We start from the raw sequence: 20,355 nt of genomic DNA on the forward strand, positions 1-20,355 counted from the left end.
AAATAGTTTACAAGACTATTGCCAGGTAAGTCCAGTGGTGGAGCTGCCACCTTATATAACCTCTGGACAGGCATACCATGGCAGTTCCTTCATGTCCATTGAGACCTTAACAGACCACTAGCTCTAGTGCTTGAATTGTATGATGATGATATATACATACAAAAATATATCACACTCTACTTGCATCCATGGTAACTGAGGCAGCTTCTTCCATTTCATGTCATTTAACTTTGTCAGCTCGATATTTTAAACAAGAACTAGGCCTACACGATGAAACACATTTTATAATATCCTGATTTATGCCTAGCCAGAAGTGAGTTTCTTCTGTCCCATATAATGTTCTATTAATTTCCAGATACCCATAATGCAACTTATTCATCATGTCATATCTCAAAGTAATTGGGATCATAACTCGCTCACCATGGAAAAGTATCCCTTGCACTATTGAAAGTTCATCGTTGAATTGAAAATATGGCTTGCAATCATTTGAAACTTTTTTGTAGTCAAGTGGTCATCCATTTAAAATGTACCTATTCTCTCAGTTTTGTAAAGACTGGATTTGAACAAAGTTTTACGCATTACTTCCTTTTGATAGGTAACTTATCAACTAATAAAGCTATCTGAAATTCTATTTCATCTTCGTAATCAATCATATCACAACTATTGGTCGAGAAGTCACGAGACAATATGTCAACAACATACATCAGCTTGTCTGGTGTGTATACCAGTTTTAAACTTAATTTTTGTAGGCACATCCAACATTCTTTGCAGTCTTATTGGTATTTTACGTAATGGTTAAATATTTCCAGTAGTGGTTTATGGCCAATTTCTACTTTGATAACTTTCTTTCCAAATATACATTGTTCGAACTTTTCACACCAAAACAAACAACTAATAACTCCATTTCATTTGTGAGTATCTTTCCTGTAACCCTGTCAAGGCTTTAGAAGCAAAAGCTAACGAATGTCCATCTTGAATCAGTGTGGCTCCCATCAACACTTCAGACAATGTCTTTTTTGATATCAAAGAATGCTTTTGTAACAGCTTCCTTTAGGTATGTAGGTAGGTAGTTACAAGCAGCTTCTTGAGTAGATCCCTGTATAAACAAGTTGTGTTTAATAGATCCCTCAATTGGGCACTGTGTTCTTTGAATGAACCTAGGAAGATAGTAAAAAATAATCCAAGTGCTATTTGTAACAACTTTTTATCTTTTGAAGTCCTTAAGATGCAAGTGATGCAGAGGTCAACACTACTGAAGATATTCAGGTTGACTATGAAACAGACATAAATTATTGTAACCCTAATGATTCTGACATACAAGTTAGAGAAATTACAGCTCAACTTATGTCTAGAAATGGTGAATTGAAATATGATACATGCCAACCGGCATTACACAAAAGCCCTTCTAGAAATATTGTGCACCAAAAAGCTCACATTCCAAGGCATAAACAATCAATTTCGAATACAAGGGGTGACTGCTTTTTTTCTCTTTATGACAGATCTCATGCAGCACGAAATCTTAATTCACACCAATGATTGGGCAGACTATCTGAAAAGTAAGCACCCTTACCTTCAATGATGAAATGAACAGATCTTCAAGGTTCTTCGATTTTCTAATAATAGTTCGTGTACAGAAAGCATGTGACAAGCCTTTATCAGAATTTTGGTCAAATGATTATGGGTTACCAATTTTTAGGTGTACAATGATTTATTGAAGATTTGTTGATACCTTGATGTGTCTCCATTTTGATGATAGAAAGTCAAGAGAAGCAAGAAAAGAGGCCTCTGGAAATAAATCTGAAGCTATAAGGGCTATTTCTGAAATGTTTACTAAAGCTTCCATGACATCTTTTGTCCTTGGAGCTTACATTATTGCTGATGAGCATCTCTGCACTGTTGGGGGTCGTAGTGTACATACCTTCGAAGTCAGGAAAATATGGAATAAAAGTGTGGACAGCAGTGAACAGTGACATTAACTTCTTCATAAATGGCACAATTTATACAGACAAGTCTACAGAAGGGAGAGAAGTAAATCAAGGAAAGTGTATTGTTCATGATATGGTTGATCATCTGAAGGGTAGTGGCAGGAACATCACAATGGATCATTTTTTTACAAGTTTCGAATTGGGACATGAGCTGCTAAAGTTTAATTTGACACGTGTAGGAACACTGCGGGCAAATCAAAAAGAGATTCTGAAAGAAATGTTGCCATCACAGATCCCGGCTTCCACTTTCAACAACATCTGGATATATGCAGAATATCATTTTAGCATCCTATGTGCCAAAACAAATAGCCTATGTAATAATGCTGTCTTCTCTCCATGAGAGGTTTGAAATAAGTATACATCAACACTAAAAACATGAAGTCCTAATGTTTTACAATTCAACCAAGTCAGAAGTAGACATGGTAGATCAAATGGTGAGACATTACTCAGTGAGAAGGTGATCGTTGGCAGTATTTCTTATGCACTTAATAAGTATACATCAACTCAAAAATCCTGAAGTCCTAATGTTTTACAGTTCAACCAAGTCAGAAGTAGACATGGTAGATCGAATGGTGAGACACTACTCAATGAGAAGGTGATCGTTGTCATCGGCAGTATTTCTTATGCACTTAATAAGTATACATCAACACAAAAAACCTGAAGTCCTAATGTTTTACAATTCAACCAAGTCAGAAGTAGATATGGTAGATCAAATGAGACATTACTCAGTGAGAAGGTAATCATTGGCAGTATTTCTTATGCATTTCATTGTAAAATGATGAATGCAAGGAGAGCTACTGCAACTAGAGAAAGAGCTTGTGAAATCACATTTTCAAAGAAGGATTTTACTTCTGTAGTGTAGAACTAAAGCCATTCGTTCAGCAATTACTTCCTCCGAATTCAAAGAGCCCCTAACCAATGACCAAAATGAACAGGATGCTCCATCTGCACCTCTGAAACGCAGATGATGTGATTCCTGTTCAAGAGCAAAGGATAAGAAAGTTAATCAACGATGTGCAAAGTGCAAGAAGTTCGTCCACAAGGACCATAGGCTACATCAATCAAAGCATTTTGTGAAAAGTGAACAAAAAAAGAAAAAGACACAGAATGAACAGTTTAGCTTGCAGAATATGGATAGGTAAAATGTTGTAGTTCTAATTATAATTTGTACTTGTAAAATAAGGTTATTTTATAATCTACTGAAGCAATTGTAAGGAACATGCAGCAGTGACAGTGTTTTGTTACAAGAAAAGTGAGTATGTACTTTGAAAAGTTGAAAAATGAAACAAAAATAGCGCAGTTTGCCATGTAGGCTATGACTGAAGATTAGTAGGTTGGTTCTTGTATTTTGTATAGCAGCAGATGTTGAGAATGAATAAATAAATAAGGGAGAGAGGAAGGGCGCGAGGGAGGGAGAGAGATGGAGGGGAGAGACAGAGGGAGAGAGAGAAAGAGAGAGAGACAGATAGTGAGAGAGAGAGGGGAGGGGGAGAGAGGGCGAGGAAGATATATAGAAAGATATAGAGAGAGAGAGACCTTTGTTAATAATTATAATGCATAGAAAACGTAATACAATGATTATTTCGTGCTTGATTACAATAATTATTACAATGAAAGGTTGAGAGTCCGTGTGTGACGCTCAAATGGACATTTGTTTATATTTCTTCAAAACCATTTCATTTTTTAATGTTTCATAAATGTAAAAGTGAGACACAGCACATTACAATCAACCTCTTATATGGACAAAATTTTGATTTACCAGTATGTACAAATTCTACAAGAAAAACACGTGACACACGTAACACAATGACTGTGACACACGAACAAAAAAGTTATGTTCGTGTGTCACTAAAGTTTATCCTAAAATCCAGTTACAATTTTTGTTGTTATTGGAAGTCTTTATGCCTAAACATAATTAGTAGTGGAATTTCAAATACTTACTGTTAATTTAGATAATTTTTTGTGTGTCTGTGTCTGTGTGTGTGTGTGTGTGTGTGGTGTGCAGGGGGAAAGGAATTGGCCACACTACCCCATTATCTCCTGGCCTAGTTGCCTCAGAAGTGATGTCTTCTTGGTATCACTTGGGAGGTTACACCTGTCTTTGGACAGTTAACTAAACAACGAAAATTGTTGTAAAAATATAGTATTTAGGCCTAAACTTTTCATAAAACATTTAATTTATGCCTAAAGTTCGTATAAAATATTCATTATTTTTTTTAATTCCTTGAATTAAAAACTTACAAAAATCGGTTTATTTTAATTTATTTCGTATAAAAAACAAGCTTATACAGTACATTTTTATGGTAAGTAGGTAGCCACCATATGTATAAATAAATTGGTGTAATTATTCGCACATTAGGTAAATGGTACTAAATTTCTGATATTAATTTAAAATCGTTTTATTTAATAACATTAACTTACCCAAGGTATCATTTAGCAATTCTAAAAGATAGGCCTTTTCAAATCTATATTAACTTAGTTGTTCTACTGATATAAATATTTATACATTTTGAACATTTTTTGATAATATTTTCAAGAATTTAAGTTGGGTTGATTACTTGGTTGGAATTTTTCCGAGGTTTTCTCTAACCGTAAGGCGAATATCAGGTTACCTATGGCGAATCCTCAGCCTCATCTAGCCAAATAACATTTCGCTATCACCAATCCCAGTGACACTAAATAACCTAGTCGTTGATACAGTGTCGTTAAATGACCAAGTAAAAAAAAAAAAAAGACATTAAATATACAGGTGAAGTTACAAAAGCTTATGGTGGCGAAAAATTTTAAGTGTCTGTGATGTCCAAGGAAGGAAAGTACTACGAATGGCTGACATATTGGTATATTCATCACAAGACATTACACAGGAAATATCACCACAACAACAGTGGATATTTTTAATTTAAAAGTGTATTTTAGTGTAATCTAGTGTTGTTTTGTATAATAAGCAGAGAGCGGAATTTAGGCAAAAATCTATTTTTTTCCTTGATACATATAGACTAGAAATTTAATATTTACATTTTTCATAGAAATACAGGTATAAATAAAGGGGTTTTATAGTGCCTAAAAATGCCTATTTCGATGTTAGTGCCTATTTTATTTTTTTTTATTTTTGCATCATTTTTCGTAACTGTTTTTGTTAACATTCTGTACTGTTTACATTCCAAGACGGATAACAACCCCTTCCTAGCAGTGAACGACACAATAGAGAAGTACCTCTGGGCCACCCCTTCTCATTCTTATAATCTTTTAATCCTAAAATTCCAACTATCAGTCGGCCTGGGTAGTGTAGTCGGTATAGCACTGGCCTTCTGTGCTCGAGGTTGCGAGTTCGATCCCGGTCCAGGTCAGTGGCATTTAAGTATGTTTAAATGCGACAGGCTCATGTCAGTAGAGTTATTGGCATGTAAAAGAACTCCTGCAGGACAAATTATTATTATTATTATTATTATTATTATTATTATTATTATTATTATTATTATTATTATATCTTCCTCTGTCTGTCAGCAATTTAACACAAACTCACTGGGTTGTACCCGAACAAGCATTCTCTTACATTCCAAGACAGATAACAACCCCTTTCTTTTTTCTCACCATTTGTAAGTACAGCAGTGAGCGACACAATAGCCACAATAGTGCTGATCATCTACTGTGATGCAAACTATGGAAATGTGATTGGTGAATAAAAAATACTAACTGAAAGACAGAATGTCTTCATTTTGTGTATGCATGTGTACCCTTGTAGGCCATACCTGTAGAGTAACAGCGCATCTGGCCACAAAACCAGGTGGCCTGGGCTCGATTCCCGGTTGAGGCAAAGTACCTGGTCGAAGTTTTTCCGGGGTTTTCCCTCAAGCCAATATGAGCAAATGCTGGGCAACTTTCGGTGCTGGACCTGGACTCATTTCACCAGCATTACCACCTTCATCTCATTCTGATGATTAATAACCTAAGATGTTGATAAATCGTGGTAAAATAACCTACTACAAATGTACCCTTGTAAAATGTGAAATGTGTGGAAGTTTCTTTTAATCCTAGAATTTCACGTTAAATAAATGTTGAATCTTATATTAGTGACATTTTTTAACAAAAAACCTATTTTTTATTTTATAAGGCCTAAATCAGAGTTGGGCAGCAAGAGCGGATTCTACTCTCTCACGGGGAGCCATATAATTTCTCTTCATCCCCTTTCTTCCCCCCCGAACACCGCACAGAGTTGATTCAGTGACAGATGAATATTAAGCATCCCCATTTAGAGTCTAGTTCTGCTCCCGATGCCCAGCCCTGGCCTAAATAAAGGAGTTTAAGAATCCATTTTAGCCGCCTAAAATGCAACTTTTTAGGGCCTAAATTCCGCTCTCTAATAATAAGAACTGTAGGTATAGTATATAAGTCTTTCACAAGAAGACGTGATGTATTATAGTTCATTTAAAACAATTAGTAACCAACATGACAGAAATGTTCGTGTGTCACAACATATTTGCAATATTTTATTTCTTAATGGCACTGTTAATTGTTTTTAAAGTTTGTGATTTAGCAGTTACATGTACTACACAAGTGTCTTAATTGTTTTGAAAAGAACTGAATGCATTTATGTCATTTGGCACAATAATATGAACATTTTTCATTCTGGTAATAAATCAAGTGGCAAGAAAAATGTTCATATGTCACACCATACAATATTTCATATTTTTTACATTATTAATTATTCCTTTTCATTAAGAATTGGTGTTTATATTTAGGAATGCTTATGTTAAAAAACAGTAATGTCTTTTTCATGAACTACTAAGTATTTAATTAAATATCATGTGAAGATCACAGTTACTTCAAAAATGTTACGTGTGTCACTATGGAATGACCCTATCTCTAATGCTGTACAAAGATGGGGCTCTGTTTTGATTCGCAGTTGTTCAGGCAATTTGCTGATGAATGGGTTTTTGTACATATCTTGTCCAATCCTTTTCATAAATCAAATAGTCATGCTGGAAGTGCAATGAAATTCGTTGAGAGTTTGCTTAAGAAATCTTGGGATGCTAAGGAGGATCAATTTCTTCCCTAAGGCCCGTAATACACTACATTGAGAACTATACAATATATGTGGAGATAGCTAGCAATGTTTTGGTCTTTACACTACACAGGAAATATGTTCCTATACAGTGCAGCCCTCTCTGTATAGATAATTAAAACACGAATTTTATTACGCAATACAGTTTATGCAGGCAGTTTGATATGAGCTAATAGAAATAGAGTTACATACATTTGAACAGGTGACTTTCTATTAATTCTTCAATTATATTCACCTAATATAAATTTGACAAGCTATAATTTGGCTAGTTACCTGAGTAAGCAGGAAATACAGGTGGTGGGGTAGCTATGTTTTCAAAAAATTGTTAGCGGACTGATATGAGCTATGCTTTTTTTCGAGTGTTACTCCATGTTAAAAGAAAGCATTTTCCACAGCTCAACAAACATATTACATATTTCTTGCTGTAGTGTGTTAAGGACCTTAGGGCCTATTACATTTTTATAACACCCATAAAGGTCACCAGTGTTAAATCTCATGGTTAGGAGTCTCCGTACAAATGCCCAATGTTAATTTAATAAACTTAAACCACAGATCATAGTAAATACGGATAGGTAATTATTAATAAAAAAAATAGACACAAATCTAAATAATACTACGAACCCAATACTCAACAACGAGCATTATGTATATGAGTTTTTAGGCTTTCACAGTGTTTGTGGTCAGAATTAGTTTGGATAATCCACCATGTCCTCGAACTTGACTTTTCTAACATTTCTGAACTAAATACAGATTCCACAATATGCCCTGTTCGTGGAACCTGTGTGCAATTCTGAAACATTGGAAATGTCAAGTTTCAGGACACAGTGGATTACTCAAAAGCCTAATTCAGAATTATTTGCAATTATGATATTTAAAAAAGATCCAGACTTAGTTTGGGTATCAGGAAGGATTGTTGATAGTAGGATCAACCCTAGATCATAGACTATATTGTTGAAGGAGAGAATGGCGCAAAATTCAGGAGAAATGAAAGTATGCAAATCTGACTTTCAGGTGTGAAGCAGACTTGAATAATTACAAGGGAAAAATTGTTCTGGGGCCGAATATCAGTCCCGGGACCTTTGGCTTAGTACATCAATCAATGCTCTACCGACTGAGCTACTCAGGAACCACACCCAACATCGTCTCAATTTATCCCTTTATATCCACACACCTCAAGTGGGCTGACAATATGCCAGAAATCTAACTCTGAATGCACACAAACTCTCCATGATTTGAATTGTGGTTTCCTGTTACTACACCTACAGTAACGTACAGTAGCATGCAAATTAATCCGAACACGACATATTTTTACATTTTCTGTCATTGTTGGCCTCACAGCTGCTCATACCGCTTTAATTGACATCTGTAGTACGTGTAATTCCATTGTTGAAGGTCCGTCGTTACTATTTTTTTTATAATATGTGACATTTTGCCTGTCGTTTTATACTTACAAGCATTTCAGTTGTGTTGAAGACTTAATACTGCAATCCTGTGTACATTCTGTTGTCTTCACAAATGGATACAACTCCACGAAAACGGTCTAAAATTATAACATTAGCAGAGCATTCTTCTATGACACAGAGGCAAATTGCTGCAGAATGTCACATCGGTTTGACTACTGTTAATTCGATCATAAAACGATACAGGGAGACTGGAGTCATCACACTCCAGAAAAAAGGAAACTGTGACCAGAAAAGGAAGACTTCACCTGCAGATGATCGTTTAATTGTCAGGAAAAGTAAATTAAATCCTAGACTAACTGCTGTCGACTTAACCCGCGAGTTAATGGCTACCACTGGGGCGAATATTCACGTCACAACAGTGCAGCATAGGCTTTTGGAAGCTGGACGAAGGGCTCGTAAGCCTATTAAGAAGCAACTGCTAACCCCTGTTATGTCCAAAAAACGCTTAATGTGGGCAAAATTACATCAACACTGGACAGTGAATGACTGGAAGAATGTACTTTTTTCCGATGAGTCTCATTTCGAGGTCCAGGGCCACCGTGTTTCTTACGTACGGAAAGGATCCGAAAAAGTAACAGCAGCTCATTTCCAACAAGCACCCAAATACCCCCTAAAGTAATGTTTTGGGGTTGTTTTACACATGAAGGGCCTGGAGCATTAATACCTATCAAGGGAATGATGAATTCTGACAAATATATTCACTTATTGGAAACCAGAATCGTACCCCAGCTGCAAAAATCATTTCCGGATGGCAGAGGTGTGTTCCAACAAGACCTGGCACCATGCCATACGTCTCGAAAAACTACAGAATTCTTCAACAGGAAGAATATTCAGGTACTCCCCTGGCCAGGCAACTCACCCGACATCAACCCTATTGAGAACTTGTGGTCAATTTGCAAAAGAAGAATGCAAAAAATGGATTGTTCTACAAAGGAAAAGATGATTTCTGCCCTCATTGGTGTATGGTTTCGTGATGAAGAAATGAAGAATATTTGTGGGAAATTAGTGGAATCCATGACAAATCGTCTCAGAGCTGTTATTAGGAACAAGGGAGGTCACATAGATTACTGAGGTATGTCTTAGATCCTTTTTTTATCCCGTTTGAGTGTTTTTGCATAAGTAATTACGTTGTTCGGATTAATTTGCACGCTACTGTATATATTATGCAAATCTGGCTTTCAGGTATAGCTCCCTGTGAAGCAGACTTGAATAATTACAAGGGAAAAATTGGTCCGGGGCCTGGTGTAGTTCCTGGGTAGTTCAGTCGGTAGAATGTTGGTGCCCTAAGCCAAAGGTCCCAGGATCGATACCTGACCCCAGAACAATTTTTCCCTCGAAATTATTCAAGAAATGAAAGTAAGAGCGAATATGCCCATATCCACAATGTGATGCTAATTCAGTTTCACCTCATGGAGTTAACTGTAGAAATATAAGTACAGAGGGCCCACCACAGGTTGAAGGTATTAAGGATTCTAATGACAGTATTTCTGAATCCACAATTACTACTCGATCTGGCAAAAATGTTTCACTTCCCAAGAGGCTTAACTTATAAGGGAATCCTTTTCGATGCTGACTTCATTAGGGTTGTATGTTCTATAGTGTTTTCTTTGATGTCTTTTGAGAGAGATATTGTACCAATAATTATGATTCTCTAGCAGTGAACGGTCTCGTTGTTGACATTGTTACGAGTCTTTTCTTCGTGTTATAAAAACTGATAACAGTTCCATTAAATATAGCTAGTTCTGAAAGTCTTAATTCTGTAACTTATTAGCCTACTATTATAAAACACGTAACAGTGTACACAAGGTAGAAATTTTGGGATATGTACGAAAGAAGGAAACTATTGACCCTACATTGAAGTTGACCCTAAGGTACAATACTTTACCTGTCTACAGTTTCTATAGGTCTAGTTTACACAATTTATAAAACACGTTACAATGTCCACAAGATAGAAATTTTTGGGGTATGTAGGAAAGAAGGAAACTATAAATTGAAGTTGACCCTAAGGTACAATACTTCACCTTTCTAGTGTTTCTATAGGCCTTGTTAACACAGTTTATAAAAGATGTTATAGTGTGCACAAGGTAGAAATTTTGGTGGTAGAGGAAAAGGAAGAAAACCGTAAATTGAAGTCGATTCTAAGGTACATACTTTACCTTTCTACAGTTTCTATAGGCCTAGTTAGCACAGTGCAGTATCAAAAGTTAAGTTTTGATTTATCAAGTTTCAATATTATCAGTGATATTTTACAAAGTGTTAAAAATGTGTAAATCAAGAATGAGGACTATATTTATCTAACCTGGTATATAGTGACACACAGAGGTTTTTCAGTTGTTATGGCTATGCACAAAAAACTTGTTTTTTTCTTCTTCAGCAACTTGCTAACATGTACAACTGCCAATAAGCGTTCATCATTTGGCTGGAAGACTTCACGTTGTAATGTATGTCGTATGGCAGCCATATTTGAAACTATTCTTCACTAAAAATAAAAAATTACATTCTTTCAAAATGAATCCATAAATGGAGAGACTTATGAATACCACCTCAATAAATGTATAACCATGCCATGTTGTGGAAACTAAACAAAAAAAAACACGCACGCACGCACACACACACACACACAAAGAGAGAGAGACTATGATGCAATAAGAAAATGCAACAATAAAAAATGGACCCAATGGAATTGTAATATCAACAAGAAATGAAAGGTAAATTCACAGAAAGTGAAGGATCATGCAAATGATTTCATAGGAACACCAGTGACCAGTGTACAAGGAAAACTATGTTTTCGTTTTTTGTATATAAGCCATACTGTATGACGCACATACTGCATAGCGCACAGGTACTTCTGGTGATTTTGGAAGTGAAAATCATTGAATTTAAACTAGGCTTAGATTGGCCCACACACAATAAAAAGTTTAAAAAATTTTCGCACTGTGAGTTTCATTCACAATGTTCATTTCTATGCACCATATGATAGATATTTTAAGAATAACTCCCGCTATCAGGATTGTCTATAACGGTCTTTGTTGGACACCTATGATGTTCATGGCGTTTGTTGTTGCAGAAGTAGTAAATTTATATTGTGTAAACTTCCTCCTTCCCAGCCAATATCAGTAATTGAAAAAAATCAAGTAAGTGTATTTTTTGTAAGCTCAAAGTAAGTATTGACATGCAAGATATGTAAACAATATTTGATTATTGTAAAAATCCCGTGACAGTATTTTCTATCTAAAAATAAACAGCATCTATTCACGTGGATAGGGACTACATTGGCCCAGACCAAAGTAATCCGTATGCTTTCTTTCGTTGTAACTGTTTGCAGGCCATGTCAGAACACTGAAATTAAAATACCCAATCATTGGTTGTTTGAAATTTTGTGTAACTTGGAAAAGCCAGTTATATTCAGCTGTTATCACGAAAATGGAAGAAAATGAAATTTATACTGACTATAATAATATGCATGCAAGTTCTACTCGTCGAAAAATAAACCCCACAAAAACAAATGAAGAGGGGTTTTCTCAGTCTTCCAGGCGTCAACTGAATATAAAAGATCTGCAGTTTTATGCAAATCTAGCTTTCAGGTAAAGCTTCCTGTGAAGCAGACTTAAATAATTTTTAGGGAAAAATTGTTCTGGGACCGGGTATCGATCCCAGGACCTTCGACTGAGAGCACCAACGCTCTACCGACTGAGGTACCCAGGAACTTCACCTGACACCATCTCAATTTTTCCCTTTATATCCACATAACCTCGAGTGGGCTGACAAAACACCAGAAACCCACATCAAATGCATACAAACACTGTGTGACTTGAAATTGTGGTTTTCTGTTAATGTACCTACAGTAACGTATATAATATGCAAATCTAGCAATTTCAATTCACTCCGTGTTTGTGTGAATTCGTTTTGGCTTTCTGGCATCTTGTCACCCCACTCAAGGTATGTGGATATAAAGAGAAAAACTGAGATGGTGTCAGGTGAAGTTCCTGGGTAGCTCAGTTGGTAGAGCGCTGGTGCACTCAGCCAAAGATCCCAGGATCGATACACGGCCTAGAACAATTTTTTTCCTTGAAATTTTGAGATATGTACTTTTGTTTCTTTTGTTTTGCAGTCTTATCAATATAATGTATCTTTGTGTACTTCGTGCCATATCATTTTAGACACTGTATTGTAAACATTACTTGTAAACAAGAATTTGTAGCATAACACATTGTCTCAAAATAAATAGGCTATCTTTCATGTTTCAGACAGACTTATTTTTAAGAATATTATTGCCAGTTTGTAGTTGAATTTCCCAGGTGATGTATTACATTGGCCCAGTTTAATTTCACTATGGTTATATATGAGAAAACATAGGTGGGTCAAAGTAACCCCATGTGCTAAGTAACTTTGGCCCACAGCTTTGAACTAAGTTTTATCGCACGTACTATTATCAGTGACTACTGTCATTGTTGAAATGCTTTTAGGAAATGTTCCCGCACTCGCATATGAAATTTGGAGCTTTATCTCCGAAATTTTTACAAGAAACCAGCAAAAGAACATTTTAAAATGTATTTCAGTGGTCAAAGTAACCCTGGTTTACGGTACCTTTGAAAATGAGAGGTACCGTCGTAATGGAGGAGATGTGGTGATGTCTGGAGAAAAAAGGAAACGTAGAAATATAAAACATTAGGCTACAATACAATGTTATGTGAAATACGCATAATATCTATTAATGGAATAAGCACTCAAAGTAGTAAAACCGAAAAAATAACGAAATAAACACAGTTTCTGTAATGTGACTATGTACTTTATATATGCCAGTACAGCAGCCAGAACATACACAGAGCTTAGTTCGTCAGTACTGACGTCACTAAAACATCACCAGTCTTTCCCAGCGCTTGAAATACCCAAACTCAATCGCTGTCAGTCGAATCTTCTCGTAAATAGCCGGGATAAAGAGCCTTGACGTCTTCTAAGCTAAGCTTAGCTAATCTAGCATAATGTACGAGTATTATTTTTGCAATAGCGTTACCAAAGGAAGGCGGACAGCAAAACAGGGCACATTCTTAGACAATGTTGATTATACGCAAGGCACACCAAAAAGCTTAGCCTAACCTCTCACTGATTGGTATAAGCATGACATACCAAAAGCCTAAACTAACATAACTTAACCTGTCACCAAGCTAATCTAACGTATGGTAACAAACCACATAGTAAAATAAATTCCACTACACTAGCATGAAACTTTCATAATGTCACGCTAGGTTATGTTCGTCAGACTGAAGAAATCGCTGAATACAATTGATATATATATATATATATATATATATATATATATATATATATATAGTTTAGCCTACTGTATTTATGTGCAACGAATATGCTACCAATTGTTTATTTTAGCATTATGACAGCATCGGAAAGGCGCGGTTCTTAAAAATGAACTTGTATTCTGGGCAATGGTAAACTTTAGCGGTCCCTGCTTAGGTCGTTCTTGCTCTGAATCGGAATTTGCAAAGACCACACATAGTTCTCTCTCATAAAACGTTACCCCCGTTACTATTAAGCTATATCAATAATTCTCAGTGAAAGCAGCGTAGCTACACCTCTATACCTGTTTCTTTCTTTCTTTCTTTTTTTTCCTTTTGTAAACTTGGACATCACATCGCTGCTCCTATTCAGAGTTGCCAACACCTAGCGGAAAAAAGTGGCTAGAACCCTAGATCATATAGTATATATCCAGGGGGGTTTAACTCAAATGATAGATGTTGGATGCTCATAGATGTTCCATAGTTTGCCGCATGTGGTCAGGACAGCGCTGGCTGTATTTCGATCACAGAGTTTGTAAAATTAGCAGTACAAAACTCTTTGGTTTCGAAAGTTCTTTGGTTATAAGTTTTGCCAATATGACAGTTTTAAACAGATATTATTAATATCCATTATTTACAGAATGTGTCAGTTTTATAATATTCGGATTATTATTACTATTACTATATAGCTAATTTGCATTTTCATTCGAGGACAAAGTAGCCATATTAGTGTACTGTGTATGACCTATTAACCTCATTTGTTCAGTTGATCAATTGTTGGATGTTGGCATTCCTATTCTGTTTAAATCTTGTATAAATTATGGAATGGACGAACATGGCTGCTTAAGGAAGAAATTTGAACAGATCGAGTTAATTGAGAAGTTACTGGTGCTTTCCTGCAACGAGAAATAATTCGCAACGTTAAAGGTAAGAAAGAAATATGTTTGAGATTACATCTACACGGTTCAACTTTTCTTTCAACTTCACACATTCAAGCAATGCCTGCTAGATTGGTATTTAATAATAACGGAAGTGCACACAATGTGCAGGCTAATATATTATTTTAGCTTTCGCTGCTGCAGAACTTGGTCAGTGAAACTATAATCGGTTTTTACACTCCATCACATGGTATTTTGGTATTTTAATATTAATATGGCGTACCTTGTAGATAGAAAATCTTAATGTATCTTAATTCAACATGCGCTTTAAACTTGATTCTTTCAATATTCTTCCCAGACTGCGTGCGTACGAGCATGAAAAACTGAACCGTGTAGATGCAGCTTAACTGCACCGTCATGTTTTCTAATTTAAACTGAATTCTTCCATCATATCTTAAACGTTTATTAAACTGAGATCTGTAATTGTTTTCAGGGATAAACTTCAGAACGCGATTACCTTCCTTCTACCACTACCAAATGATGAACTGACTTCTGTGTTGAATTACAACAGTGTATTAGGCCTAACTATAATTACGCCAAGAGCTTTAAAGGTAAGCTAACAGAGTTAATATACACTTTGGGTATGAACGAACATCTTATTTTTGTATATAGCTAAGTTAAGTTGGTCAGACATCTTAAAATTCGTGGGACAGAATCTGATACGACTAAATATGTTGTTCCCGGTGTAATTCTTTACAGTTGCGTTACCAAAGGATGGCGGGGTACCTTAGCTTGGAAACGCAATAGTAAAGAAGTGTTGTTCCCGAAAATATATATTTTAGAAATTTGACTTTACAGTTAACAGTAGTACCTTTACTGGAATAATTTTGATAAAATAAAAAGAGTTAAATTGCCGGAGATATTTATTATTTTTATAGACTCGTGGATAGAATTCTTCCAGGAATATTTCACAAACGTTGATTATACTGCAATCCTTCAATTGTTCTATGAAATGTAGTGTTATTAATGCATTATATGATACTAGGCTACTGCTGGTTTGTTTCAGTTAATAGAAAGACAAATGGCGGAGTTTTACACTGTGAATGTGCTGCAGTGTACTGTCAGAAATCGGATAGTAATGAGAAGACCTGGTTATTCCTATTTCCTGCGCCAAGTAATGCAGCACAGCTTAAAAGGTAAGCAATGCCGTTAGCATAAGCTCAATGCAAAGATATCCTTATATATCATCAGTAAATAGTCAGGGTTGGTAAACTGTAGTGATTTTTAAATTTAAGTGAGAATTATTTGTCAAATTCATATTTGTTTATTAAAATGAGTTTTTGCCTTCTTTTGTAATTCATTTAAACTTAATTTGTGCATTAGTTCCTACATAATTGTGTATTTTGTTAATGTGTTATTTTAAGTAATTAACAACATCGCTTCAAAAATAATTTACTATGTTTACACATAGGCCTCATTATTAATACATGAAGAGTTACAGCACTAATAACCTGCACTTAATGATAATAATAATTAGCTTAGACTTAGGCAAGATATTATGCTCAGTTTATTATTCATTAGAAAAGAATTCAACTATTTAGGGAGATTAATATTTACAAATAAATTTATCAGAAGAGCTTAGCATTGTGTGTTTTCAGAATAAATACGTAGACCATTTGGCATTGTGCAACTTTTACTTTGAATATTGTTATGAGCTACAACTATTCATTTCAATCCTCAACATCATACTGTGTTTTTAATTAGTTGGTGATTCCGAAAGTAGGCTCTACTTGACTACCTGTACCATGTGTTCTGTTGCTCCTTAATTAGGAGTTGGGAAAAGACATATGAGAAGCAAACTTTCAAAACCTGTCCATTTCTTCAGAAAATGCTAGAATTATATGTCTGTAATAAACAAAGATTTTTCTGTGGTGAAATTTTATATGAATTCATAGGAAGAAAAATATATTTCACCATAGAAAATATTTTGTTCATTGCAGAGATGCAAGTTTGCTACTCATTTATATTGCTAATAGTTTTAAGAAGCAGCAGAACAGTCATATGTAAAAACGTTTATATATATTTTTTCAGGAAGTTAATGTCTCATCTTAATCATGTTAGGTGCATTTAATTTTAATCTGTGATTTAAGTAGTAACAATTATTTGATGTAAATAAAATGAAAATTATTTTATTTACATCATGATTAAATCATTAATTTAAATTAATACCAACCCTGGTTTGTGTATTTTTTTATGATAATAATAGAATTTTTATTGTAACAGGTACCACATGTGGGCTGCTGTGGCAGAAAATCCTCATCCTTACAGAAGGGCCTATATATGTGCAAGCCATTTTCGCAGTAATCAGTATAACGGTGACTTCAGATATAACTTACAAAGAGGGGCCATTCCATCAAGGGATGCTTGGTATCCCACTCAAGAACTACGACCCACTTCATCACCAGCCTACTTACATTAACCTTTTTCACCACCTAACATAATTGCTTCATTCATTGCACTTCACTGTGGCATCAATTTGAACCTGTATTCTCTTTCATTGAGTGATTCATTCATTGTCTTTATCTTTTAACAAAATTGTGTCTAATTTTGTTGACAAGTGTATGGTAATGGACTTCATTTATTATTATTATTATTATTATTATTATTATTATTATTATTATTATTATTATTATTATTATTATTATTATTATTATTATTAAAGGTAAAAGGCAAAGGTATCCCCGTAACATGCCAAGAAGGCATTTGGGGAGCATGGAGGTAGAGCCCCATGCTTTCCATGACCTCGTTACTAGAATGAATTATTATTATTGTTATCTCATTTCGTTTAATGTGTTGATTTCTTCAGTTAATTGAAGGAAAATAAGGGGAATTCATTCATTCATCTGAAAAAAAAAGTAGTGTACTTGACTTCTACATTATAAGCAATATAATTTTTGTAATATATAGGGCAATGATAAATCTAACGATCTTTAAGACCCTAAGTTAACATTACATAGTAATATAAATACAAATAATAATTACTAGTACAATGAGCATTTCAGTTGTGTCATCTATAGGGCATAGGAGGAAGTCCAGTGGCAACGATACGAATCTGCAGCTTCTGCAACTGGTGAGATTTGGGTGCATTATTTAGAATTTTTAGAGAGTAAATATGTTGTTGTTTTCTAATGTCAGGCGTTTGACAATAAAGTCATTTGACTTCTTGCACTACAATATTTTTCAAAGATATTATCATTACCAGAGTAAATATGTTGATGTTTTCTAATGCCAGGCATTTGACAATAGTCATTTGACCTCTTGCACTCCAGTATTTTTCAAAATTATTGTCATGGTCAGCCACTGAAGCACAGATTTTGAGGTGTTCCGAATCCATTTCTTGGTTTGAGTAGCACAATGGACAGTTAGGAGACTGATATTTTCCAATTCTATGCAGCAAAATAATCCCCCAATCTGATTTCTGGGCGGGACTACTTTAATGGTACAGAAGCAACTAAATTTTTTATAATGGAATGCTTGTCGTATAACATCAGCTAAGAAGAGAGTAAATATGGTACAATATTTTGTCTCATCTCACTTTATAGATCTCTTGGATATGGAACAACAAATTTTGACGGAAAAATCATTGTAATAAGTGAATGTCTCAGGAATCTTCTATGCCACATCAATAAATTTAAGAATGCAGTTATATTGTCAGACTCCAAAGCAGCTATTCTATCAATAGTCTCTAAATACATACTTTCATCTCAAACAGCAGAAATAACTAAAATGCTCTCTCAATTAATATCACTCAATAAAAGAATTGTATTCCAGTGGATACCATTCCATTGTGGAATCCTGGGAAACGAGAATGCTGATGCTATAGCGAAGAAGGGCAGCACTGCTACTTACAGACCTGTTACTAAATCTACGTATTACTCTGTGAAGAGATTTATTAAATCTACATACTTAGACTTCAACAAACAAAATTTGATAACACAAATCTCGAGGGAAAAAATGGAACTCTCTGCATCATAATCCACAGTTAATTCCCGATTTACCACGAAAATCGTCTGTAGCTGCATTTAGATTGACAACAGGCCATGACTGTTTGGTCAAACAAACACCTGCATAGAATTTGAATATATCAGTCCCCTAACTACCCACTGTGCAACTCAAACCTAGAAATGGATTCGGAACACCTCAAAATCTGTGCTTCAGTGGCTGGCCATGATAATATCTTCGAAAAATATTGGAGTGCAAGAGGTCAAATGACTTTGTCAAACCCCTGGCATTAGAATACAACAACATATTTTGAGCAATGGGGCCACAACCAAATCAAACACTCAGTATCAAAGCTCAAAATTAGGAAATGTTGCGAAGTATAGACTTATCTCTAATAAATTGTATTGCACTTTTTCTAATATGTTCAGTGTTTTGAATCAACTATACATCAGAGAATGAAAAATAATTTTTTTACTTGTATTTCTTAATGGTGTTTTTATTAAAAGTCTAAGTTAATTTTATGTCTGTTGTAGACAAATAGTTTTCTTTGTATTCTTTGTCAGTGGTGATTATTGATTACTTAGATTTTTAATATCCATATATTAAACTAATGGCAGTTACTTTTAAAAATAGATGTTCAGCTCTGACGGTGTGAAACAAATAAAGTGGTGTTTTATAAATGTTTATGGACGTGCGTTGTACTATGTCACAGCAAAACATCTTATGACTATTTTCAAGCTAATGTTTGACATAAAAAAATTAAGAGCGAATTATAATTATATAACTGACCAATAATAACTTCGAAGTCAATATTCCAAAGTCAATCTTTGTTTTTATCTTCCAATACATGATACATAACATTATTTAAAAATAGTGCTTAAGGTGTTTTGGAGAGAAGTATCCTATCCTATTCGCATCCTGTATCTCAATTACATATTTGATCTAGAAGATGCAAAAACTTTTATTAGTCAAATTTGATAAATTAATTTAATAAAAGGGTTAAATGACTGTGTTAAAAGAGGGAGTGTGTTAATGGTTTTCAGTTTCATGTTCAACCATTATATTTATATTCACATGTTAAAACAAAAATGTGATATAAATATTGTGGTTAAACATGTTATTTAAACTGATAAACCATTACACACTCCTTTGGCGATATGAAAAATGCCCGTATGTGTTGGTATAATAAATACCTGCAGTACCGATCGTGCTCTAATGTTGGCATAACGGATACCTGTAATACCGATCGGGCCGTGTAACAAGGGATGTAGTTCCGCATTCTGCCGCTATGTGTAACGAGATGTAGTTCCGATGTTTTGCCGCCAAGTGTCTTGACGTCGCGTCAATAGCGTGTCGAAGGTAATGCATTGAGTTGGGGGTCTTTCTATTTATTTGTCTATGGTATATATAGTATATATGATCTAGGCTAGACTAAAAGCCAGGTTATGAACCGACTAAACCGGAAGCAACGTTCTGTTGGTCTCTTTCTGAGCTCTGTTGCCACATAGTGGGGCGAGATTCAAAGCGTGTTCAGCGTTTGTCACCGATATGTTTAAAATAACTACTGTAAATAGTTCTCGATATACTATCTACAATATTAGTAATTAAAATTACTGTTTTTAAGAAAGCACGAGCTAATGGCGCTGGTACGAAATGCGACTCGTAATGCACGTG

At 35.0% G+C, this 20,355-nt stretch overlaps 1 protein-coding gene and 1 long non-coding RNA gene across 8 annotated transcripts in view; one reads left to right on the forward strand and one right to left on the reverse strand.

The window, feature by feature from the left end:
• Sec3 (exocyst complex component Sec3) overlaps positions 1-14,225 on the reverse strand; it is a 167,971-nt gene extending 153,746 nt beyond the window's left edge. The window contains exons 1-2 of one of the 7 annotated variants that reach the window (XM_069833368.1): positions 14,107-14,225; positions 10,810-10,989 (exon numbers count right to left, since the gene is read on the reverse strand). In XM_069833368.1, coding sequence (XP_069689469.1) covers positions 10,810-10,971 — 162 coding nt within the window. In that variant the 5' untranslated portion in view covers positions 10,972-10,989; positions 14,107-14,225. The other 6 variants (XM_069833373.1, XM_069833370.1, XM_069833367.1 and 3 more) reach the window with 6 other exon arrangements.
• Positions 14,226-14,234: 9 nt separating this feature from the next.
• On the forward strand, positions 14,235-19,365 carry LOC138704937 (uncharacterized). Its single transcript, XR_011333484.1, has 4 exons — positions 14,235-14,728; positions 15,173-15,290; positions 15,746-15,875; positions 16,963-19,365. It is a non-coding gene; the product is annotated as an uncharacterized lncRNA (long non-coding RNA).
• The last annotated feature ends 990 nt before the right edge of the window (positions 19,366-20,355 follow it).

Source organism: Periplaneta americana, chromosome 8, assembly GCF_040183065.1.
Source record: "Periplaneta americana isolate PAMFEO1 chromosome 8, P.americana_PAMFEO1_priV1, whole genome shotgun sequence".
In the NCBI taxonomy this organism is placed as follows: Eukaryota; Metazoa; Arthropoda; class Insecta; order Blattodea; family Blattidae; genus Periplaneta; species Periplaneta americana.